The 27,557-nt window shown below is 40.6% G+C and overlaps 1 protein-coding gene across 1 annotated transcript in view; it reads right to left on the reverse strand.

The window, feature by feature from the left end:
* LOC126348063 (NAD-dependent protein deacetylase sirtuin-2) overlaps positions 1 to 23,385 on the reverse strand; it is a 44,012-nt gene extending 20,627 nt beyond the window's left edge. Inside the window, exons 1-4 of the mRNA XM_050002323.1 lie at positions 22,870 to 23,385; positions 22,614 to 22,765; positions 19,258 to 19,354; positions 3,002 to 3,234 (exon numbers count right to left, since the gene is read on the reverse strand). Coding sequence (XP_049858280.1) covers positions 3,002 to 3,234; positions 19,258 to 19,354; positions 22,614 to 22,765; positions 22,870 to 22,894 — 507 coding nt within the window. The 5' untranslated portion in view covers positions 22,895 to 23,385. The remainder of the gene's footprint in view (positions 1 to 3,001; positions 3,235 to 19,257; positions 19,355 to 22,613; positions 22,766 to 22,869) is intronic.
* Positions 23,386 to 27,557: the final 4,172 nt, after the last annotated feature.

Raw genomic sequence — 27,557 nt, forward strand, 5'->3', positions numbered from 1 at the left:
TCCACTCCAATGATATGAGTTTAACACCGCTGGACCCAACTCATCACACGCCACACAGCCACACACTCATAGATATAATAGCAACAAAGCGACCAGATAAAATAATCCGCACCAATCAGACATCCGCTCCGGGACACACTGCTCATGACGTGATATTCTTAAATTACTCAATGCATACTACCAGAGAAAAATCTCACCTGGTAACCTACAGAAACTTAAAAAATGTTAACCATGACGCTCTTCAAAAGGATTGCTCAGACGTCCCTTGGCATGATGTAAGCAATGGACTGACTTTAGACGGAAAAATTCAGCAATTATGTCGCAAAATTATTGCACTGTATGATAAACATGCTCCTCAACGCACTGTCAAGGTAAAGAGAGCTCCCGCTCCGTGGCTCACCACTGCATTACGCCAGTTAATGAATAAACGGGATGCTGCACATAGGGCCTTCAAGCGTAACCCAATTCCTGAGGCGTGAGGAATGCCAAAATCAGACATGCCCGCTCTGTCGTATGCAGCATATCAAAACCTGCTGCACTGTGGAAAAAGCTGCGCAGTTTTGGTATAGGGAAGCGAAGATCTGACGCTGTTTATCAAGCGTCTGCAGAAGAATTAAAGGATTTCTTCTCAACAGCTGTAAACTGCCACGCAGCGACAAATTATCAGCCCCAAGATATCAATCTCTCGAGAGACAAGTTTTTCCTAAAACATGTCACTACTGGCGCAGTACACAAGGCAATTATGAGAATCTCTTCCGAGGCAGTAGGATATGATGGAGTGAGCATTGGCATGATTAAGAACGTCGTAGACACTATTATTCCAGTTATCACAGACATCTTCAACCTGTCTCTTGTCAGTAGTACATAGTGGAATCAAAGTTTAATTCAGTCTATACCCAAGACTGACAACCCTAAGTCGCCAGGTGACTACAGGCCGATTAGCATACTACCTGCAATATCTAAAGCCCTAGAATACATCGTCTATGAACAGCTGACGGATTACTTCAAAACTCATAACATCCATGACGAATATCAGTCAGGCTTTCGAAAGCACCATAGTACAGCAACTGCATTAATCAAAGTAACTGATGACATTAAACATGCTATGGACAGACGTGATGCTACTATCCTAACACTGCTTGACTTTAGCAAGGCTTTTGACAAAGTTGACTTTGATATATTACTAATTAAAATGAAACAGCTGAATTTCTCAAACAGCGCAATACACTGGTTCGATAGCTACCTCAAAAACAGAAGTCAACAAGTCATTTGTGGGTCGGAAAAGTCATCATGGAAAAGCGTGCACTCTGGAGTTCCCAAGGCTCCGTCCTTGGTCCACTACTCTTCTCACTACACATTAATGATATTTCTTCAGTGAATCACTCCTGCAACTACCATCTTTATGCCGACGACATCCAACTGTACATAAGTGCAAGCCCCAAAAACATTGCTGGCGCAGTAGCGAGTATGAACGCAGATTTTTGCTGTTTCTCGATGGGCACAGAACCTAGGTCTGAAACTAAACCCCAAGAAATCCCAGGTCATACTTATATCTCATCCAAAGTTAATCAGCCGATACTTTCGCGAAACAGTTCCTAAAATACTCCTCAATGGCACCCAACTACCATACCAAAAAACAGTAAAAGACCTTGGAATAATCTTGGATGAACACCTAAACTGGGAAGAACAAACAGTCACAGCTTGCCGGAAATCGCTCTCCTCCCTACATGCAATTCAAAAATTTAGAAATATATTTCCAACCCATGTTAAACAAAAATTAGTCCAATCACTAGTCTTGCCTAATCTTTACTACTGTGATGTAGTTCAACACTGCACAAATAGTGAAAATTCTAGATGCCTCGAGCTAGTGATGAATGCTTGCATTAGATACGTGTGCAATATTCGGTTGTACGATCATATCAGTCCTTCATACTCCTAGCTAGGTTGGATACGCCCACATAAGGCACACGATCTCCACACGATGTGCTTACTTCATCGATTTCTTAGCCACTGGTGCCCCCAATACTTATCTTCTCACATTAAACACCTATCATCATTCCACAATCGCAATACCAGATCGGATACGTCTATCATCTTGGCTGTACCTTTACATAACACAAAATCTTTCTCCGTGTCATTCTCCCCTGTGATCTGCGTCTTATCCAGAACTACTCAACATTCAAGAGGGAACTCAAAACTTACATATTAGGGACGGTATAGCCACCATTGTTGTGCCCTCCCATCTCTTTCTTTCTCCTCTCCATCACAGCTTCGAATTTTACCATTCTATTTCTCTTCCTCTAACCTATCTACCTCTTATATATCTCTTTCACCCCATTCTATCGTCTTATGTCTCTACTCGATGATAATAACTCACAAGCTGCAAGAACATAACGAGAAAATTCCCAACTAACAATGGGACTGACATTCGCAAAAGAAAAGTATGTTTACTTTCATACACATAGTCATTATTATTATTATTATTATTATTATTATTATCATTATTATCATTATTATTCTTTATTGTTATAATTATCATTGTACTACTGTTATAATATCTATTTTTTTTCTTTAACATCAATACTGCATAATACGTTATATGTCCTTAATGTTATGTAGAAACTGTAACTCGTTCAATCTGAGTATGCCTGGTTAGGTGTAAGAGAGGGCCTGAAGGCCCTAATCTTGCCAGGTAAAATAAATGAATGAATGAATAAATAAATAAACAAATAAATACTTCAGTTTTACATTCAGACTTATTTCAAATGAAAGATGATGTTTCTGTTTCACATTTGGATCCTGTGTAATGTGACACAATGTCGATAGCTTCACGCTGCAGGTTTTTTAATTGTGTCTTTCTTTCTCTGGCCCTATATTCTGGGACACAGTGTAGTCAATTATACCATGAAAGCAAAAAGTTTTGTTACGATGATTCATTAACCACAATAAATTATATTTGGAATAATTCAAGAACCCTTGAAATACAATACACAATTCTGACCTGAGTATAGTGTCTTAGCAGTAGCCCTTTTTCCTGCAAGAGCCGAATGAAGTAGTGGCACACAGTTGGCTTGAAAGAACCAGGATATAGCTCCTTTGCCAGTGTGAAGAAAGGTTTTGGGTTCTCTCTAAAAAAGCCTATTTCAAATATTGCCTGTGGATCGGGCAAGTTGTATTTCTCAAGATTGTGGTAAAGACCTGATCCTGGTGACCGAAAATCAGGAATTCCAGCAGCTGCAAAACAGGAAAGACATCACAACTAATGAACAATCATTTATGATGTAAATAAAATAGAAAGAAACTTCCACATGGGAAAAATATATTAAAAACAAAGATTCCAAGACTTACCAAGCGGTAAAGCGCCGGTAGACAGGCACAATAAAATAACATACAAACACACACACAAAATTACGAGCTTTCACAATCGGCGGCTGCTTCGTCAGGAAAGAGGGAAGGAAAAGGAAAGACGAAAGGACGTGGGTTTTAAGGGAGGTCTTTCCGCTCCCGGGATAGGAATGACTCCTTACCCTCTCCCTTAAAACCCACATCCTTTCATCTTTCCTTTTCCTTCCCTCTTTCCTGACGAAGCAGCCGGTGGTTGCCAAAGCTCGAAATTTTGTGTGTGTGTGTGTTATTTTATTGTGCCTGTCTACCGGCGCTTTCCCGCTTGGTAAGTCTTGGAACAATCATTTATGTTGCACATAAGACTTACAACATAAACACTTAGATTTTTGTGTTACAAAAAAATGAAAATGGAAGTTATTGATGATAAGAAAATGTGTAATAGTGGAATTCAACATACACATTGTGTTTCAGAGTGATGTTCATTCAATTCATTAGTCCATCCATCCACAATGTATTCTGCAAATCTTGTCATGGAAAGATTAGTGAAATGACTCAAATTGTATATTAATAGGCAGAAGCAGCTGTTGCCGATGGCTTCTGTAACATATACTAACAGTAAACTACAACTAGTGATATTCTGACGACTTTTAAAAGGAGCGGCCAACAAGATACTTTTTTTAACTGAGATAAAAATATTGACAGATTTGCATGTACCAGCAGTTTTGGAAAAACACATATATATTTAATTCTCTAATAATATTAAATGCACCAAATTTCTGCAATATTTCTCATTGTGGAACAGAAAAGATAGAACTAAGATGTATGTTTGTAAGGTGTCCAAGTTATAGGTAGAGTTAAGCACTTTTGAACACCAAGCAATCAAAACAAGAAATTCTGCAAGTACTATGGTAAGATAATCAATCAAGTCTTGAACTTCATTAAGTGCCATAAGATCAAATTCATTAACTCAACAGTTGAGTGGAGCTACTGGAAACACTAAAGATTTAGGGAACAAAATGTTGGCACCAAGGTTCATGATGACCCAGTACCCAATTGTTCACAACAATGTGTGTACCGGAAATTGATTACAATTGAAATGACTGTGTAATATTGCTTTGATGAGATAACTGCACTTCTCTAAACACATTGGAATTTTTAATAATTAAAATGCCAACTATTTCAGTTTTCTTCTTTTCTTTCTTGTCCCTCCAATCCTACTAGAAAACAACAAATATGAAACCACAAACGCCATTCTTCATTTGTCCATTACAACACAACAACATGGAGCTTTACACAACAAGCTTTAATTTCATTAATGAATAACTTCACTAAAATTCAGTAGGTATATATATATTCAGTATGGTTAACTATTCCCATGTAAATCTGAGAACTGCTGACCCTATTTTGGTGGTGCATAAAACTGAGTGTTAATGCCAATTTGGGTAGGAGAAGGAATTGGTTGTGCTGCAACCAAGTACGAACTAAGCCATACAAAACTGAAATGCACTACTGCAGTGCGTTTATGTCTTATATCACACTTGTGAACCAATCCCCCCTAAATCTAAAAGTAAATTCACTCAGACAAGAAAATAACAGATACCTGAATACAACAGAGTCCTCAACATCAACAGTAAATTAGAGGGGGACACATTCTAATAGTGGATGAAGCATGGCACAAAAAATTATATAAAATGGAGTATAAAATAACATGGTCAGAAATGTCTCTACCATAAGATATGTGGCACTCTTGGTGGTCTCTGATTCAGAGATTCCATTAGTGTTCAATGATAAAAGGAGAAGCTGCCCTCTCAACAACACACTACAAAGCAATTCATACTGATCTCCACCATGTCACCAGAAAAAAAGAAAGACTCAAACATTTGAGTGAAGGTATCACTTTCTTGTAAGACAATGTTAAGCAACACTTGAATTTGTATACCACAGGAACTACTTCATGAGTCTTAGCACTGGAAACTACTTGACTATCACATACATGGCCCTAACTTATCATCTTGTGACTTACAACTTTATTGGCAAAGTGAAATTTGATAATGGAGGAAGGCAGATAGAGGTGTGAGCGAATGACTAGTGTTATCAGTCATCGTAGTCTTTTACAAATAAGTTACAAAAACTGGTGAGGAGTTGACAAATGCCCAACTCTTTTCAAAATTAAAATTCCTCTAACTGGTATTAGAGAGCACATTCTGTTTCTTTAAATAGCTCTCATAAAAGAACAAAAATTGTAAGAGCCTCTTGTAGGGAAGGAGCTAGAGTATGCTGTTCATGACAAGTGCACAGGTTAAGATTTACAATGAGGCCACATAGCTGGGTGTATTATTAAGAATAAAGTAAGCTTGCGTGAGTTAGCTGCATAATAAAAAACTAATTTCGGCACCTTAATGAAAATTTTGAACTTGTAGGTTTCATGATGCAACTTAAGAATATAATGGCTGCAGATTAGAAACAGAATATCGCAACAGACAAATTCCTCCCGCAGTTCTGAGAGATGTTGGAACAAGCCAAGATTGTCCAAGAGATTTGTTGCACATATGTTACTGATTTGACAAGGATTTACAACTGAGTAATGAGGGGAGTCATGTTCAATGACAAGGAAATAGCAAAACTGTTGTGAGTGAGGTGCATTTCAGGTACATTTTGAAACTTCCTGACAGATTAAAACTGTGTGCCGGACCGAGACTTGAACTCGGGACCTTTGCCTTTCGCGGGCATGTGCTCTACCATCTGAGCTACCGAAACAGACTCACGCCCGGTACTCACAGCTTTACTTCTGCCAGTATCTCGTCTCCTACCTTCCAAACTTTACAGAAGCTCTTCTGCGAACCTTGCAGAACTAGCACTCCTGAAAGAAAGGATATAGCGGAGACATGGCTTAGCCACAGCCTGGGGGATGTTTCTAGAATGAGATTTTCACTCTGCAGCGGAGTGTGCGCTGATATGAAACTTCCTGGCAGATTAACACTGTGTGCCCGACCGAGACTCGAACTCAGGACCTTTGCCTTTCGCGAGCAAGTGCTCTACCAACTGAGCTACCCAAGCACGACTTATGCCCCGTCCTCACAACTTTACTTCTGCCAGTACCTCGTCTCCTACCTTCCAAACTTTACAGAAGCTCTCTTGCGAACCTTGCAGAACTAGCACTCCCAAAAGAAACGATATTACGGAGACATGGCTTAGCCACAGCTTGTGGGATGTTTCCAGAATGAGATTTTCACTCTGCAGCGAGTGCACACTGATACGAAACTTCCTGGTAGATTAAAACTGTGTGCTGGACCGAGACTTGAACTCGGGACCTTTGCCTTTCACAAGCAAGTGCTCTACCAACTGAGCTACCCAAGCACGACTCGCGCCCCATCCTCACAACTTTACTTCTGCCAGTACCTCGTCTCCTACCTTCCAAACTTTACAGAAGCTCTCCTTATGTACATTTGTGCAAGTGAGCTGTACATTTCTTACAAAAATCTTTGTCAGTGTCTACTGACCTATATGCCAATACCATCATGCAAAAATTTTCAGTTTTTGTAGCCAGTTTTTTGAGGTAACACAGGAAAGATAATAAATGTCAATCACAAAGTCTGAAAGGGTAATATACATTTTAACCAATTTTTGGACCTACTGCCATCTCACTAGCGCTGCCATTAGAGACAGTGTGGACATTTTCTGTGCACAACGAGTTACAAATTACTGCAAATAATGATGCATCAAAAGTCACTCAAAACAGTATAAAGATTAGAAGCGCATCACACGATAGCTCACAGACCCTGTCACCCTCGATAACTTGAGGACTGGGCAAAAGCCAAAAGCAGCAAGTCATAAGCATGATTAAAGTCTGACTAAAATTACTTGTTAGTTAACATGTCATGCCTCGGAAAACTGAATTGTTCCGACCAAAGCTCTCAATGTCACATGTTAATAGTTCACTGCCACCAATGTGTCGCAACGGTGTCAGTCAAGTTGCAGTATTCAAGTTGTGTAGTGCATTCTCATTTACAGCCTCATTGATGACTGCTGGTTACAGCCTGTAATAATTTATTATTTGTTTATTGGCAGCTTGCTCCCTGTTTGACTGTACCTTGGCAGGAAGGCAGCTGACAACCAATGTGGCAATGTTTGACAGTATAACGTAATTGGTTACACAAAAAATTCACTCATCAACCAGCGGCAGAACATGCACATAAAATAAGGTTGTAATTATGCAATGTTTTGGAGAGTGGAGAGGCTCCCCAGTCCTTTCTCTTCACCCCTGCTCCTTCCCCTTCAACCCTTCTGCCAGAAGAAGGTGCCACTGGCTCCAAAACATTGCATAATTACAATCTTCTTTTATAAGCCTTTCGGCCGCTGGCTTGGCGTGTAGATTTTATAATGTATCCAATTACATTACATTGTCAAAAATGTGGCACACATCAGCTAACAAGTAATTTCAGTTAGATTTTGGAACTCTAAATGGAAAGAATGTATATTTGTATGTTTTCTTGGAGGAATGTTGGCAGCATTCAGCATAGTGGCAATCAAGTATGGACAACAACTGGTTTTGTTAGCTGAAAGAGAATATAAGAAATATGATGTGTTTTGTAGCATTTAAATTTCTCATGGCCCAAACATAATATACTCTCTAAATGTGCAATTTATTAAAAAATTACAACCAGAATATATTGGCGAATAATTTAAAATTTTCACTGTAACCAGAACATCAAGATTGCAATGTGTAACACAACTGAGCCACTAGCTTTTGCATTAACATAAAACATAATCATTGTCGTAGCTGAAATTTAAAGAAATTCCACATCTTACCACAAATGCAAATTGTGCTATGTATTCAAACAAAATAGAACACTTGGAACAAACTTTTCACAATACCGGAAACTTCAATTTTAGTGCTAGAAATGTTTCATCACTTTTCTCTTTTCTTATTAGTTACCTAAAACTGTCCTCCACTGTTGATGATAATTTTAGTTTTATATGGATTGGACTACTAGGTCATCAGTCTCTCTGTCCTAGGCAAAACCACCATTCATGGTGGTGAGAGGGAGGATAAACACTGACCTCATTCAACATAAAATTTGTTTACAATGTGTTACTGTCATCCTTTACTTGACTGAAGTAATAAGAAGAAGGAGAGGAATAACCAGATATCCACAAGGAAAACCTCTTCTGGAAGATACAAGATAAGTCATCGATTTAAGAAAACTGAGACAGCGCCACAGTTTTGCGGTGCAAGAGAGTGTCCTGATGGAGGCCTCCTGGTGCTCCTATTCCAGCAAAAAACTCTCTCCCTGCATTCATTTCACCCATCAACTTCAAACTGGCAAGACTGTGGGAAAAATTCAAACATCAATTACAACTAAAATGGAGAAATAAGGCACGCTAGCTTTGCTCGATCTAGAATGATTGAATGATTAAAAGACTAATACAATTTATTGGTTGCATGGGTCACAGCTAGTGGTCCCTCAGGACTCTTATTGCAGTGAAAGATTCTCTCTCCCTATCCGCCCCAAACACTTGCATAAAACTAAGAAAAGGATAAAAAAATTTTGGGGTTATGAATTTAGGACTTATAAACAGTTGTTTCACCACCTGAAAGTATGAGAGGTGGAGGGAGACTCAGCATGAAGTCTCTCCTCAGGTTGACGCAGGTGGCACACACTCTCAATACATGGGCTGTTGTGTGGGGAGCCCCACACACAAAATGACATAGGTTTTTCTTTTCACCACAAGATAAGATCTTTAGTGAGCCTAATGTAGAAAATTTCTGCCTGCATAAATTGATATATCCTTTCAACGATGTTCAACAGAAAATCCTATATGCAGTAGTTGTTTCCGTAATCATTGTTAATTTGTCGGTGGTTGTGATAGTTTGCCACTAAATATCCTAAATCTTCAAGATTAGGTGCTTTTTGGCATGATCAGTAGTAGTAGTAGTAGTAGTAGTAGTAGTAGTAGTAGAGGGGTTTTGGGCGCATGACAGCAAGGTCTTCAGCGCCCGTTCGGTAACATAGTGAGACAGGTGTCAAGAAAAATCCCAAAACAGGAATATAAAACGGAACAGAAAACATGGGTAACAATCACTGCAAAACATGTGCTCACCCACACCAAAGCGTGGGATGAAGCAGAGCGTCAGCAGTAAAACATGGACAACACAGGAAGAAAATGATAGAGGAAGCTAAAACAATGTAGCAGATGGAAGTGGCTGGCTGACCTCAAGGAAAAAAGGGGAGGAGTCAGCCACTCTGCAATACACTAAAACCTCCAGCCTAAAAGTTTAGGCCAGAGTCCAGACACATCACAAAATTTAAAAACCCTAGACACACACATCTCATCATTAGCTAAAACAGAAGGCAGATCCCCATCAACTTGTGCTTCTGCCCGTGCATCATGGTATAAAATGCAGTCTGTTAAAATGTGCCGGACAGAGATGTGCACACCACAAGCATCACAAAACGGAAGATCCTCCCGCCGTAATAAAAAGCTATGTGTGAGAGGACAGTGCCCGATCCAAAGACGTGTGAGGGCCACCTCCTCCCGCCTGAGCAACCAGCAGGAGGAACGCCACAGCCGAGTGATTGACTTTATCAACCGCAGTTTATTGGCCATCACCGCCAGCCATTCGTCCTCCCACAACTCCATGCACTTCCTGTGGAGTGCAGCGATGACTGACTGCAAGGGAATAGGACACTGGACCACATCCTGCTCTCTGCAGGCCTCCTTGGCAGCCTGATCGGCCTGTTCATTGCCCCATATGCCAACATGACCAGGCACCCAGCAGAAGGATACTTCCGTACCCCGCCGTTGGAGCAAGTACAGTTGGTCATGTATCAGCTGGACCATCTCCTCAGTCGGGTACAGGTTCTGCAGTGATTGTAAGGCACTAAGAGAATCGGAGCAGAGAAGAAATCGATCGCCCCGAACATGATTCATCTGCTCCAGTGCCTTCAAGATCGTGTGGAGCTCCGCTGCAAAAACGGTATATTCAGCAGGGAGGCGAATCCGGGTAACTTGATCAGGGAACACTACAGAACAATGAAGGAAATTCTCCTGTTTGGAGCCATCAGTGTACATGACAGTGAAACCGTGATGCACATCTAAAATGTTAAAAAACAGAGATAGGAATGTAACATCTGGTGTGCGATCTTTCTTAAAATTAGTCAAATCTATAATAAGTTAGGGTCTCCGGAGGAGCCAAGGTGGAGATCTGCTCCAACCGTGATGCAAAACACGAAGACCAGCCATAGACATCGCAGCGAGGCAATCCTGTGCGCGAATCCCATAGGGCTGCGTCGCACGTTGCCGGTTATGAAGTAACTGTGCCAGAGGAGGCTGAGCAACGGCATGGTATGCAGGGGTGTATGGTGTGGACAAAGTTTTATACGCCTGGCGCACTGTAAGTAGCCGTCGCCGCATATGAAGTGGCGGTTCACCAGCCTCTGCACAGAGGCTTGGTATGGGGCTAGTTCGGAATGCCGCAGTGGCCAACCGAAGCCCTTCATGGTGCACAACGTCCAACATCTTTAAGTAAGAAGGCCTCGCAGACCCATACACTGTGCACCCATAATCGAGCCGAGATCCCACAAACGCCCTGTAAAACTGGAGCAGACAAGTCCTGTCAGCTCCCCATGTACTGTGGCTAAGTCATTTTAAAATACTTAAAGCCTTAAGTGACCGCCGTTTCAGGTCTTTAAGATGAGGTAACCACGTGAGCTTTGAGTCAAAAATGAGCCCCAGAAACCTCACTGTGTCTTTAAAAGTAAGAATAGTGTCCCTTATCCGCAACTCAGGAAAGGTTAAAATCGAACGAGAACGGTTAAGAAGAACTCATACAGACTTCTCGGTGGAAAACTTAAAACCACTCTTCCACGCCCAGTCATCCAAACGCCTAATCGTAAGTTGCAACTGACGAGTTGTCGTTGCAAGGCTTGAAGAAGAGCAAAACAAAGAGAAATCACCCACAAACAAAGAACACTGGACAGGACTTTTTCACTATGGATGTAATGCTAATAACAGTGATGGCAAAGAGAGTCACACTTAAAACGCTACCCTGAGGGACACCATTCTCCTGCTCAAAGCAATCAGACAGGACGTCACCAATTCGGTATCTAAAATATTGTGGCGAGAGGAAAGACTGAATAAAATGAGGAAGACAACCATGAAAACCCCATTCGTGAAGTTGCTCCAGGATGAGACGCCTCCAAGTGGTATCGTAGGCCTTCTCAATGTCGAAAAATGCACCTACAAGGTGATAACGGCGTAGGAAAGCTTGTTGTATAGCCGCCTCCAGGAGGGCAAGGTTATCGAAGGTGGAACGAAACCTCCTGAACCCACACTGAAAGCGACTAACGAGTTGCCAGGATTCTAACATCCAGACAAGGCGGCGGTTGACCATCCGCTCCAAGGTCTTCCCTATGCAACTAGTGAGGGCAACACTACGGTAGCTACTCGGGCTCGTGCAGTCTTTCCCATGTTTTATAAAAGGAATTAAAACTGCCTCACGCTAAGCGTCAGGAATGTGACCCGACGCCCAAATAGCATTAAAAAGTGCGAGGAGGATTTCTTTGTTGCTCAATGTGAGGTGCCACAGCATACTGTAATGGATCCTGTCGTGACCAGGGGATGTGTCACGAGCTCCAGACAATGCAGAATTCAGCTCCCACATAGAAAATTGACAGTTGTTAACTTCATGAGAGGTGGACTGGAAGTCCAGACTACATCCCTCAGCTGGAAACCTGGATCCTGACTGGTTGTTGCAGTAACTGTGGCAAAATACGCTGCCATAGTCTGGGCAATGTCTCGCGGATCGATGTGGAGAGAGCCATTATTCATTAAGCAGCTATGGGGCACCTCCCTCCTCTGCCAGAAATTCTCCTGATGGTCTCCCACACAATGGAACTTCTGGTGGAATGATTAATGGTGTTAAGGAACTGTTGCCATGACCTCTTCTTGCTCTCACGAATAATGCGGCGACACCTTGCCCTCACCACCCGAAATACTTCAAGATTCTCAGCAGTGAGCCGAGACTTGAACCAACGCAGAGCCACACGCCTGGTCCTGATTGCAGAGCGGCATTCGGCACTCCACCAAGACACAAGACACAAGTGGCCTCTTACGGGGGCCCGTGGACTGTGGAATGGATGCTGCAGCGGCGTGGTGGACCGTTTCGGTAATATGATCCACCCACACCTCAACAGTCGCACAGTGTTCGAATTGGGCCAACTGGCTATAAAGTGTCCAGTCAGCTCCAATGAGCACCCATCGTGGTGGTCTCCTTTCGGGGCCCACGCCATCTGGCAGGTGAATCCAGATTGGGAAATGATCACTGCCATGCAAGTCAGCGACCACTTCCCAGTGAGCACTGGCGGCAAGAGCTGGAGAGCAAAGCGAGAGATCAATGGCAGAGAACGACCCAGTTGCTGTGCAGTAATGAGTACTCTGTCCTCCATTGAGCAAGTAGGCACAGGATGACAGGAGAAGCCTCTCAATTGCTCTACCCCTGGGGCAGGTAATTGCAGAGCCCCAAAGCACATTGTGGGCATTAAAATCACCACAAATAATGAATGGTTGGGGGAGCTGTGTAAGAAGGTCGGTGAGGGCCACTTCATCAAGTACGTCATGTGGGGGCAAGTAAAGTGAACAGACAGTCAATGGATGACGTACGTGCACAGACACAGAGACAGCCTGTAAAGTCGTCATAAGCGAGAGAGGCGAGGAGTGGTAGTTCATCCTGAAGAAAATACCTACACCTCCTCTAGCTCTCTCTCATCCTTTTTGTGGAGTGTATAGCCTCGCAGCTCAGGGTAGTATGAGGGATGGAAATAAGTCTCCTGGAGACAGACACAGTGGTCTACCCTGAGAGAGTAGACGAAGTTACTCTACATGTGTCTGGGAGCCATCTATGTTGGGGGTAGCACCTTCATCCTGTCTCTCCAACGGGACGGGGAGACCGCAGCAGGTGGAGGGGCAGATGTGGTGCAAGATGATTGCCCCACACATACATCGTATTCCATCAACTCAGGGGAAGAGTCAGATGAAGCCTCACGTAAAACAACATCCGCATGGTCACACGGTTTACCATGGATTTGACCCGGTGTTGCTGCTGTACAGGAGCTTTCTGTGGTTTGGTGGGCTTTGGGGGAGCTGATGTGGGAGTGGTAATTGGCGCACTGGGCTTGGGAACAGCCTCAGCTGTTGGAGCCGCCAGGGGCTGGCCCAAGTTCGCCACTGTACCCTTGTCTGCCGTTCGAGTAGGGGCTACTGGCTCTGAAACACTGGCTGCGTTGCAAGTGCACTGACAGCTGACGCTGCAGCTGCCTCACCATAGGGGATACGCTTGGTTGTTTTGATTTCCTGGACTTTGTGTTCCTCTAAAAATATTCGGCAGTCCCTACTCCAAACAGGGTGGTTCCCAGAGCAATTAATACATCTGGCTGGAGACGAGCAACCAACTCCTTCAGGAGCAGCCTTACCACAGTTGCCACAAGTCGCTTCACCTTTACACCCTAAGGTGGTATGCCCAAAACACTGCCACTTAAAACAGTACATTGGTGACAGGAAATAAGGGCGCACACTACGGCGAAGAAAGCCAGCTTTAATATGTTCTGGAAGTTTCGTACTACTCAAGGTCAGAATAAAAGAGTCGGATTTCACAAGATTGCCATCAACCCTCTTCATGATATGTTGAACATCAACAATACCTTCTGGAGCCCACTCACGTTGCAGTTCGTCTTTGGGAATGTCGACTAGATCCCGGCATGTCACAACACCTTTGCTACAATTCAAGGCGCTGTGCAGTTCAGTGTCTATGGCATACTCCCCAAGGCATTTAGCAGCTTGCAGGTTAGTGGCTTGTTGGGAAGCGGAAGTTTCCACAAGCAAGGTCCCATTACGCAAACGCTTCACTGATTTTAAGGAGCCACAGATGCCCTCCAGACCCTTTTGTATATAGAAGGGCGAAACCTTCTCAAAACTACGCTCCTTCCGTTTTACAATGAGAAACACATTCTGATTACCAGAATGCATTCTGTTACTAAAGACTTCACTTGTCAAAGATGTGCTGCAGTCAGGGGGACTGACTACACGAGCACTCTTCAGAGACTGGGTGTTAGAACCTTCCAGCGGCCCACCCTTTCCGCTGGGAGGAGGAAAAGAGGATTTCGAAGGATCCATCTCGGTCCCACGAACAGCTAGGGAACTAGAAGTCCACCTAGACAAAGCCCCACTTGCCTAGGTAAGCCTTATACAACTGGGGTGCGGCAGGTTTCCCAGACGTTGCCCGCTTGCGACTGTTCCATCCCAACAGAAATGCACCTTATAGGCGCGCAGCATACCGTAAGATTGAGGGGTTTTTATAGAGGTTTACCTTCCTCGCAATCCAGGCGGTCAAGATTACCATTCCCCGCAGCACACAACATTCCACCGCCGCACCAGATGGTGGTCGCTGAAACATGTCCGGAGGTTACGGTGACAGGATACTGGTGGCGCTGACCAGTCCCCAGCTCAGGACCCCGGTGTCGCAAAGCCCGTACTCAGCAAATGAATGCTGAGCCCGTGGGGGCTTGGCATGATCAGTTGATACCAAGTACTTCAGAAACTAGTAATTCACTTCAGTTAATCTTAAGCCAGTTGGTTAGTGAGCTTGTTTTCTGGCATACAAACATGGTTTAACGGCTGGGTTGGGGATTTTCTCCACTCAGGGACTGGGTATTGTGTTGTCTTCATCATCATTTCATCCCCATCTGGTGCGCAGGTCACCCAATGTGGCGTCAAATGTAATAAGACCTGCACCAAGGCGGCCGGACCTGCCCCGTAAGGGGCCTCCCAGCCAATGACGCCAAACGCTCATTTCCATTGATGAGGTGTTTCTGACATTTGATTCGTAGTGGTGGCGTGTCTGCTTCAGTCACAAGTGTCAAAGGGACTTGAGCAAAAGGCTTCAGTTGCCAGCATCATGTCAGTATGGTGGGCAGGTTCTAGTTAACTTCGCGCCAATGGTGCTGCAGATCCATAAGCCATACAGCTGTAACCTAAACTAGATTTTGGTTTGTTGGGAGAATTAGAGAGTCACAAAAGAAAGCCCACCAGGAAGTTCCATTCAGGGACAAGGGAGTGTTGAGTTTATTCATACAGTTAACGTTTAATACACATGAATGTGATAACATGTTAACTTCTAGTCAAAATCAAGATCTAGGAAACAAAATCTGAAGTATCCAGATGTCTATTAGTGGCTATTAATTTGAGGTACATCCACCCTTCATCTTTATGTCAGATCAAACTCTGCTGGGAACATTTTCAGTAAAGTGTGTGGATGTCTGTGGAGGAATGGCAGACCATTCTTCCTCAAAAGCCAAAACCAGAGAAGACAGTGATGCTGGTCACAGGGGTGTGGAGTGAAGTCAATGTTCAAATTTCTTCCAAAAGTATTGCACTGGGTTCAGGTTGGGACTTCCAGCAGGCCAGTCCATATCAGGAATGTTACTGTCCACAAACTATTGCCTCACACTTGCTGCTTGATGACAGGGTGCATTGTCATGCTGATACAAACAATTGTTGAGCCCGAACCATTCCTCTAGTGCACATAGTACACAATAGTGTAAAATGTGTTCATATTCTTCCACATTTAGCGTTTTTCCAGTACGACAAGGGGATTACACCTTAGGCATGAAGAACACCCCATACCATAACATCACCTCCTCTGTACTTCACTGTTGGCAATACACATGATGACCAATATCGTTCTCCAGGCATTCGCCAAACCTTTCATCAGGTTGTCACAGCACAGCACAATTCATCATGCCAAATCACTTATTTCCAGTCATCCACTGTGCAATCAAAATAACACATAAAGTCACAACACTCCTGCTCAGTTTTGTTACATGCTCCAAGCAAACAGAAAGCTACATTTTCGAATATGATATTTAATGAATACACGGGAGCATATGTAGTGCCATAAAAATCATCAATAACTAACTAACATCACAGTTGTCTTTCATTAGTTTTCCAAGGACCCATGGAGGTATGAAACAGATCTTTACAGGATAGTTTATTTATGATTATCTTGTAACCTACATAAGGTGTCATCGTTGGGTGACTGTAGCAGCATAAGAGACGTATGACGAATGGCAGCCAGCTTTAAATGTACAAAAATGTAAGTTAATGCACATGAGTGTGAAAAACAAACTCATAATGTTCAAGTACAGCATTAGTAGTGTGAAGTTCAATACAGTCCCGTCAAATTAAATATCTAGACGTAATGTTGCAAAACAATATGAAATACAATGAGCATGTAAGGATTGTAGTACAGAAGGTGAATGGTCGACTTCGGTTTGTTGGGAGAATTTTAGGAAAATGTCGTTCAGCTGTAAAGGAGACCACATATAGGACACTAGTGCTACCCATTGTTTGGGATCCATACCAGGTTGGACATTAAAGCGATTCAGAGGCAGACTGCTAGATTTATTACCAGTAGGTTCAAACAAAATGTAAATCTTATGGAGATGCTTCGGGAACTCAAATGGGAATCACTAGAAGAAAGGCAATGTTCTTTTCAAGGAGCACTATTGAAAAAATTTAGATAACCAGCATTTCAGGCTGACGGCAGAACATTTCTACTGCTGCCAATGTACATTTTGCATACGGACCACAGGTAAGACCAGAGAGATTAGGACTTGCATGGAGACAGACAGACAGTTGTTTTTGCCAACAGGAAAAGAAACGACTAGCAACAGTATAGAGTACTCTCCACTACACACCATATGGTGTATTGCAAGATACGTATGTGAATGTAGATATTGATATTTATTGAAGAATGTTATTTCCTTTTAAGAACAAAAAAAAAAAAAAAAAAAAAAGATAGCTAGTAAGCAGCAAGACCTAACCTTTTGCAGTAAGGCTTTGTATATCTACTCAACAGTGTGAAGTTTTGTTAACTACACTTTCAGTCAAATTAGTGGATGCAGAAAACAAGATATTAGCATGAACTGTAATATTTAATGTACCGAATAAGCCACCACAATTGTAACTGAAGGGAAAACCACTTAGTCATGATGTTAAAATCTCAAAAGCAATAAAACTGTTTTCCACACAGAGGAAACCAAGTCCACATTTGACCCTGCATCCGATCCACAAACAGCAATAATCTACAAAACATTTGCTTTTGAAACAAAAGTTATTACATTAAAAAAAAAATTCATATTAAAAGTTGAGTGAAGTGCAAGAACGCCCAAATCATTACGCTCCATACAAAATAGTTACTTGCCAATGACAGTGCCTATCATAATAATAACAGTAAACAACAGATACATGCTTCTCATGCATGAAATGTGTGTTTATATTCTCTTGCTTTCAGCAAAGTAAGCTGCAACTGTAGGCATATTCGAAAGTATTCCTTCATGAACAAATTTTAGCTTATATCAGTGAATCAGTGAGAGCTGACTGTTTTTACATTTATTTCATGGTCATTCATGTAACTTGATAATTTACTAAAATCTACAATGCAAAAAGTAGTAACAATTTCATTAATTAAATAGTAAATAATTACAAATATCAATAATCTTATGGCTTGCTTTTTCACCATTAGGGGTGCTAGTGTTGTTCCAATTGGCAGGCTGTAACAACTATCACATCCGCAAGCGTCGCTGTCATGTGTGTTAGACTGCGGTCCAAGGTATCACTCTTCATGCCACCTAAGCATCAATTTGTATTAACTACACAAATGTGTGGATTATAAGTAGCTGCTTAATCATTGTACCCCACTAGCTGGATTGCTGGTAGCACTTTGTAACTCGAGTGATTCCTGCCACTGATTTCATTAAATTTTTTACATTTACCCACTAAATGCTCGACAGTCCCTGTATATCAGCAGACAAGGTCTGCCTAGTCTAGGTTTGGCTGTGCTTGTTCCTTCATGTTTCCACTCCACAGTAACATCACCAACTGTTGACTTGGACAGATTTGGAAGGGTTGGGATATCCCTAATGGAATTGTTACCCAAGTGACATATAATGAATAGTCCACATTTGAAGTCACTGAGATCTCCTGACTGACACATTCTGCTGTTACAGCTTCTCTAATGATGATGCAACACTCCCCACTTTCTTTGATACTGGTTGGTCCACCTCTTGTGACTTCTAGAGACCGACTCCCCATAACATCAGGATGCTCACACAAATTTGATCAGATAGTATACTTGATTACCTAGGCGAAGTCACAAAAGTTCAAAATGCTGGTCCAGAGTATACAGAAGTGCGTGCGATTTTACAAGAGGAGACCAGTATCGGTGTCATTTTGCTGCACCAACTGATGAAAACAGAAGGTATCTAAATACAGCTTGGAGAAACTATATGGCTCATTGCAGACAATGACATTGGAGCAAAAAGGGCGATACTCGTGTCTGATCCCTTCAAGACTCTTGTTCTCTTGTGTTTATCAGTTGGTAATGGATATTCCAATTTAAACACGAAACAATCAGGGATATCAGTAGTTTCACATGAATTATGGTAAACGGCCTTGGAATCTCCACATATGGAATTTACAAAGGAGGCAGTAACATCAAGTAATGTCATATGCTTTCTTCAAATTGAAGAATAGCTCATGAAAGGGTCAGAAACTGATACAATGACAACACAACACAGAAAGGAACAAGTGTCCCAGTGGTACTATCCCTAAATATAACTCTGGAAATACAATGGAATAAAACATAAAGTAAAAAGTTTTCAAAACCTATAAAATTTCATGATACACAGAGATATCTTGATACAGTACATGGTAGTACGGCAAAGTTATTGCTTTTTCCTTGGTCCAAAAATAAATACCACGTATATGAACTTGAACATCAACACAGTGTGATCAAAACTATTAGATTCATTTACAGTTTCTAATACAGAAAAAGGAACACTAACTGAAACTTACATGTGGATATTCCAGCTCCAGCCATTGTAATTATATTCTTGCATTTGCTATCTTTAATGTATTTTATTATTCCATCTACAGAAGACTCTTCCAAAATCTGTAAAAGTTTATGTTGTTGTTATTAACTGATAACATCTGGAATATTTAAGAGAGAGAGAGAGAGAGAGAGAGAGAGAGAGAGAGGAGCGGGGTAGGAGGAGGGGAGGACGGGTGCTGCTGCAGGAGGAGACAAAGGAGTGAGGAGAGATAGAGAAAGAAAGAGAGGGCCCAAGTCAAGGGAGATGGCGGGAGTTCAGGCAGAGGGGGACGGCGAGAGAGGAGGGGGAGGGATACGGAACATACGGTTGCTGCAATGAGGGGGAGAAACAAGGAGCGGTATTACTTTATTTAGGTCACTCCATCTAGTTCTGTCCCTCATGAGTTACTTTGATTTGTTACTACTGTAACCACTTAACATATTGCAGTAATTCCTAGAAAGTGTCTTGGAGTCCCTGTAGCAGGTTGTTCCATATGCATACTGAACTCATTCCTGTATCACAGAAGCAATTCTATTTGTAGGTTTTCTTTTTCCCTGTTTGTGCTGAAGCAGGGATCCTGCAAAGGAGTGGCAGGGAGATTATAGGATGAGATGGGGAAGAAAAGTAAGAGAATTGTTGAGGGACCTGTTTCTCAAGCAGGTTTCATATTCAATAGCATCTGCAATAGGATCATGAGACGCGACAGACAAAATAAGGGTTACATAAGATGAATCTTTTATCCCATTTTTGCAAGCTTTTTTTTTAATTTTATATATCTTCACTGGTGTTGGTGAAATTTCGTATTTTGGGCATTTGCTATTTATTTTTGTTTGCTTACTAGGAAGATATGGCTACCTGTGTAGAAATGGCAGCTGCCATCCTTTTATAGCTTTTCTACCAGACCTAGGAGTATTTGAAGTGAGTGTACAATCATGCCGTCAGTTGCAAGGACAGGTGTTGCTCTTCTCATTATTCCCCTCGATCTGTGTCAAAATAACAGATCTCACTTTAGGTTTCCAAACAACAGAAGCAAATGAGGTAACATACAAAACTAAATCACCTTATAGACCTTTTTTGCTGCAACATGTGTAGTATGTATATAAAGTATCCCCGAGCAGTTCATGTAGTGAAAGCGCTGCCCACAGAAGGCAAAGATCAGCATACTTATGTCATTCTCCACTATTTCCTGTCCAGGTTCCTCTCAGACTCACAGAGCCAAATGAGAAGCAGTTTGATTAAATAAGCAGATACTGACATGCAAGGTTCTGCGGTAGAATATACCAAAGGAGCACTACACTGTTTAAAAAGTGACCATGCCATGGACTATGAAAAAGGAAAGTTACCTTACAATCCTCTTCATCTGGGACTCTGTTATTAAAAAATGGCAAATCTAAGTTGAGCAGAACCTTGTAAACAGAAGTGGTGGATTCCAGCTTAGCACGCCATGGGAGCCTACGTTTGGCAAACTGTTGGTACAAGTGGAGCAGAAGTGACCCCAGTGGCATCACAGCAGTAACTGAGTCTCCAGAGTACATCCCAATTTGGGTTAACTGAAGCCTTCAATATCGTTTCATCAACTTATAGCCAAACTGGTAGTTTCCAACTTGGCATAGGCCTTGGGCTACATTAAAGATCAGTATGCCACCATACAACACCTGTATTATTCAGTCAGTACAGAATTTTTCTGTACATTTTCCATTAATTTACAGTACTGAGAATGTTAACAGTAATATCAGCAGCCATAATTGTTGTATGCAGAGTGATATGACAATGCTGAACAAACCAGAAGGTGTAGCCAAGTTCATTCCTGGTTGTTTGTTGCTGTGGTAACTCTTTTGTAAACAACTAGCTGTCAATCACTTTGCTGTACTGATCTAAGTATAAGTTTTCATATTCAGATTAACAGGCTTTTCCGACTCTCAGCCAAATTGCCATCTTTTAACCTAGACCTCAGACTGTTAACAGATCTGTCACTACAACCAACATCTCAAAAAATTATACAAACACAAAAAAATTGTTGGTGTTCCATCTCTTCCTGTTTACTGATGTATGATCTCTCAAGCCAGATCATCATTATGGTATGTGACGGTGTGAAGTCCATTATCAGTAGCTTCAGCTGAACCTCACTAAACCATCACAACAACATTTTGGGAAAGAGGATCACATGAGAATAACAAAAATACTCTGTTGGACTCACACATCATAGCTCCCCAGTCGTCTTAAGATGGTATCAAGCCTTGCTGCTGAAAATTTGTGCACCAATGATTCACCAGCAGAACACCCTTGAAAATTATGCAGACATCCACCCAGTCAGGCAGGGATTTGATCCCCAATAACCTTGAAATACAAATTTAATGTTTTAACCATCACGTCACCTCATTTGGTAATTTTAAACACCCTGAAACTACTTCCTGGTAGCAAATGTTTGACTGCAATTTCACACAGACAAATCAAGGACATTGTTTCACATGTGTGCACAAAGCTGCATAGCATGTGAAATAGGCATTTCTTACAATTTTACAGACAGCATCCAGTAATGAACCTAAAAGCTAATAAATTGGAAGTACTAGACCAAGAGAATTAACTGAAGACTATGGTTAATAATCCTATTAACATATATGCTTTTAGTATTGAAGCACAAGCATTTATTTAGAACGGAAGACCAGACTTTAGCACTGACAGTAGAGTTAAGAGAGATGAAACGAAAGCTCAGATTGGGAAGAATATCAGCTGTATCTTTGTTAAACAACACATCCCCAAATTTGGCTTAAACAATTCAGGAAAATCAAGGAAAACTTACACCTGGAAGGCAGGGCATGTACTTGAAATGCCAAGTATAAGTAAACAGTCTTAGCAGTGCTACACATCACTTGCTAAACGTTTTATATTACTGAAGACGCTTAGGTTCAACAGATTCTAACAGATCTCTTATTGCTATAGCCTATCTATTGAATAGAATAAGGCCTTGGTTAGGTTACAAGGCAACAATTAGACTGTGAGGTGGCAAAGCCAATAAATGTCGATGAGAGAGGAATACTGATTGAACTGTAGCATAGCCTGGTGTCTATGTTTGCACCACATTATAAATTTCGAAAATGAGGGGGGGAGCTCAGTAACTCTTATTGACGCAAATTAAATAAATTTAAAGTCTGTAGTACTGAGTAGACCACTAAAAATACAGTAAAATAAATCAAATATAATCACCCAAAGGATACAATATCTAGATGATCTAGATTGTATACAAGAAAATTTATAGGTTACAGACTATAGTAGAATATTAGTAGTGGATTAGATGATGCTTCAGATTGTTCACCTGGCATAACTAATACCACAGTTTACCTTTTCTGTGGGTTCTTCTAGCTCATCCTCGTCCCTGCGGAAACCAAATTTTCTTGCGAAGTACTGTGTAATTCGTTCTATGTCCCATCTATCAGAAATGTCAGTAGCTGATGCAGATGCTGTATTATCTTCTCCATCACTGCTTACTTTACCTGAATTAATTTAGATTTAATAGCACTCACTTCACAACAGTACGTCTACAAGATAACATAATTACACATTGTAAAATGTCACTACACAGAAGTATCATACTTGCCAGTAGGTTCTTCCTTCGATGCCATTTATTTTAAATTTTTCTGTCTTTATTTACCTGCGGCTACTCTAAGCTCAGTCTTACAAAACCAGTGTTCGACGTCAACTCACAAGAACTCCCTCAAATCTGGTGCAACTTCTGTCAGAATATTTACAGCCGCAGCAGAAAATTAGCTGGTGGAATCAAATATGTATTGCTTTCCAAAAACTGAACTGATGTTTTCGACGTATTACATAGTTTTCCTGCGTTTTGTTTTGTTGTATTGTCTTGATGCGCAACTGCACCGATCAGCTGCGCACAATGACTATAATCAACATATATTATTGTCATGTTACATCTCTGACAAATAATGCTTTGTCAAGCGTGCAACACCTTTGAAAACGTGCACATGTGACAGGGCCACCCACTCGCAACGATCTGTCTGCGCAAATGTTTGTGCATGCGACAAATCTCTGTAAATGTGGTGTGTTCACACAACACCTGTTCCAGTCTGCTGCTTGTCTGCTATCTGTCGTTCTAGAAAGAAATACCAGAGGCTAGCGACTACACTCCCGCAACCTCAATCTTTATTTCATTTATTCGGAAATTCGTGATGCAGAAAATTCTATTGTGCTCTATGTCCCCAATAGTGTTGTAAAAACAATATGCAAGAGGTAAAAACCCCGAATAAAAGGTTCTAGACAATGGCCACTTAAGTGAAGATAACTTCTGCAAACAAATACAGGAAAAATGGCACATTAGTTAGCACACTGCACTCACATTCGGGAGGACGACTGTTCAAATCCCTGTCCACGATACTTGATTTAGGTTGCCCCTGATTTGCCTAAATCACCCCAGCAAAAGTTGGAGTGGTCCCTTTGCTTCCCCATCCTTGAAAATATTCCCACCTTATATTCAAGGCGAGTTCGAGAACATTTATTTAACACTCACTCCCTTTTCTTTTCGCTCATAGATTTTCACACATGTCAGTTTTCGCTGCTAGTTGTGATACATGAAGTATACAAATCTTGCACTTGGGTACACCTCTGAGCTTTGCGCCTCATATGGCACCTAGTGTTGCTTGGACTTTAAACTGCGTTGCTTGCGATCCGTCTCTAATGGCCTCGGTGTCAACAGGACGTTAAACCCTAATCTACCTTTCTTTCACACTTAATTTTTCTTCGCGAAATGCGGGGATAACCGGGCGACTGGCGTAATAATTTACAAATGGAAGTGGAAATATATAATTACTTTTTTAAAGCTCATAACTCTTCGTATAATACATAGTAGGAGAGTAGTTTCTCCACGCGAGAAACTGGCGGTGACGCTAGCTTTCCTGGCAACCGGAAGAAGCTACAAGGATCTAGAATTTTCAGCTGTAATTTTGAAACAAGTACTGAGTGAAATCATACACAAAACATGTGATACTACTGTATTTAACCTGTCCTGGAGGAGTATTGAGTGCAAGCAAAGTACCTGTATTCTGTAATATATCAACTGTGAAAAGGTACAGGTCATATTTTTAAAGATTTGGCATGATTGAAATCACAGTCTTCCATAAAAATCGAGACACTCCATCTCATTTTTGTTACCCATTGCGCTTACAGTCATTCAAGGGCCAAGAAGTTATTCTGCTTAGGTTGGCGAGATCTTATGGAAGCTAAAGCGAATCGTAATTGTTTATATTGATCTACAGAACGATTTTTACAAACAGGAGCAATACAATGGAGCAACACAAGAACAAGGCACCACATTTGTCTTTTTTTAGGTTTCAAAACGATCCTAGCAGTATGAACGCTACATTACAGAATAGTTTATTTACGATACACAACTGGTGCAGTACCAGTGGCTACAAGTGACAGAACAGCTATTTTTTATAGTAGGGAGGGCAGGAGTAAAAAATGTTCAGAGACAGGCTGAAAATGTCTTTCACATTGATAAAAAAGGAAGCCAGAAAGCAAAATTTTAATGTACACAATTCATGCAAACAGCATATGACTGAGAGATCCTCAAAAATTGACAGAAAAATTAAGTTCATCAAGTTGTAAATTAGCCAGTGCATAAAATCTCTTATCCTTATTGCATCAGAATATCCAAGGACTAAGGGTTAAGCTTAGCGAGTTGCTTGTTTGCGTTGGAGAATTAAAGTTGTGCAAACCAGTTGATACAATCAGCCTCTCTGGACATCATGTGTTCATTGGTATTAAATATTACAGGATTCAGGTTATCTTCTTACTTCTGTAGAGAAACTACGGAAAAAGGAGGAGTTGCCACATTTATCAGAAACTATTTTTATTTCAAGAATACTGATACTAATAAATTTTGCTCAGATCAGCACCTAGAAGCTTGTGTAACAGAAGTCGTATTTGATAACGAGTCCTTTATAACAGTAAGTATGTACAGAGCATCATGAGGAAACTTCAAACTTCATAAAAAATTGGAAGCTTTGTTGTTCCATCTCACAGTAAAAAACAAGGAAGTAGTGGTTCTGGTGATTCTAATGTGGATTTATTGAAAAGCTCTGTCAGTGAACAATTCCCACAATAAGTAATACTGTCATTCAGTTTAGTTCCTACTGTCAACTTTGGCAACTAGCAGATGTAAATGCCCTGAGACTGCTACTGATAATATCTTTGTAGACAAATTTAGGAAAAATGTCATATCACAAAATGAGTAGTAAATGGGCTATCCGATTACAACATGCAGCATCTTGTGTTAAACGTTGAAACTTGTCAGCATAAAAAAAATCTATTAAATCTGAGTACAGGAGGGTAATAAATCAGTCAAAATTGAGAATATCAGGAGATTGCACAAACACATAAACTGGATAGACGTTTACAGAACTTCTGACTGAAACGGAAAATACAAAACCTTTATTAATAAAGTTAATTTCACTTTTGAAAATTATTTTCCCCTAAACGAAAATCAAATCAAACAGAAGTCAAAAAATAAACCATAGATTACACAAGGAAGAAAGATATCATGTGGGAAGAAAAGGAGACTGTATTTAAATCTAGGAACAGCTCTGATGTCTGCATTGCAATATAATGCAAAGAATACTGCAAAATATTGAAGCAAGTAATCCAGAAACAGAAGCAGCTTTGTTATGGGAAATAGATAATTACATCAGGCAACAAAATAAAAACTGTATGGGTTATAGTGAATACAGAGATAAGTGGGGCCAGGAAGGAAGAGGGACAGGTATCTGTAAAAAGAAATGAGACATTGGTGACAAGTGCATGTAGGTTGCAAACTTCTTAAATTTTGTACTTTGCGTTTGTTGCTGAAAACTTGGGGTTATTAGGTTCAAAGAACAGTGTAATGGAGTATCCGAGACCAAACTTTAAAAATAACTTCGGCAAAATGGAAATGACAGTCAAGTCTACCAGCGAAGTAGCATCCATCATAAACTTCTTAAAGTCTAAGTATTCTAGAGGATATGTTGACATATCAATGAAGTTAATCTATGAGTGTGCATGCAAGTTGAGTTCTCTCTTAAGTCATTTTTGTGTAACTGATCTCTTACTAGTTATATAGGTACATGATGAAAGACTCTTTCAGTATATCGTAAAGTTAATATTTATTAAAAAACAAAAATTGAACCACTGACTGAACAGAGGAGTTGGAAAAGACATTAATTATGAACGTGCAGCCAGGTGAAGACAAACGAAATTCATTCAATTATTTGTACATGATTTTGTTTTTATACACACTCACACATATGGAGGACGATGAAGCTGTGCGATTTTAGATATCAAGTACTACGAGTTTCATGTATTATATATCTACATGGATAATAGTATATTGAACAACAGTATCAAATATTTTTTTATTTATTAAAGTGAAGTGCTGGTGTTCTTGGAGTCCGCTGCCTATAACTACAATTGAAATGTTAGTGAAGGCCGAGTAGCCAAGAAAAAATCAAATAAGCACAGAACATTTCTAATAATGCAATCTTATTATATCCTACAGAAATGTGTTTTCATATACATATTCAATAATATTTAGTAATAATATTTTTTATTTTTTTATTGTAACACAATTTACGACCTGTGTGCCAGGACTTCAGGGCACAAGTTGTGAGTATTGTTTGTTAAATATTTTTAGAGTAAGAAATTTCTATAACAATGTTATGAGTCATAAAAATTAATTGTCTGTACTTTATGTCTGCATGAGTGACCATGGGGAGCAAGTACTGCAAAAATGCAAAAATTGAGGGGGAATTTTGGAAAGGAATAAGAATTGGACACAGGAAACGTAAAAATTTTCAATTGTAAGCTGTTTTGTTCAGTGCAGCAAAGATAGGATGGCTCCGCAAATTTCTTGCATGGCTGCACTTCGTAGTACCTCTTTTGAAGTAGATTATTTCCTTCTTTGAATTTTATTTGGGAAAAATTTACAGAAATTTTTCAGTGCATTGTAAGTAAATGTATAGAATCATGACAAAATAGTTTGCACATCATTTGACATAAAACCGGCTTTGACATAACGTTATAATAATAATAATTTATAAGAATTAAATAAATAATCAATCAATTAATAAGAAATGTACTAAATGAAAAGCAAAATGAACCTGAATATATCACGCACACAGAAACACACACACACACACACACATCACTATCTTGGTCTCCATAATGAAAATTAGTTTTTGTCCAAAAATGCACTCGATATTATCAACTAAGTAAAAAAAATCACTTCACTCCTCAGTT

The sequence above is a fragment of the Schistocerca gregaria genome, chromosome 1, assembly GCF_023897955.1.
Source record: "Schistocerca gregaria isolate iqSchGreg1 chromosome 1, iqSchGreg1.2, whole genome shotgun sequence".
NCBI lineage: Eukaryota > Metazoa > Arthropoda > Insecta > Orthoptera > Acrididae > Schistocerca > Schistocerca gregaria.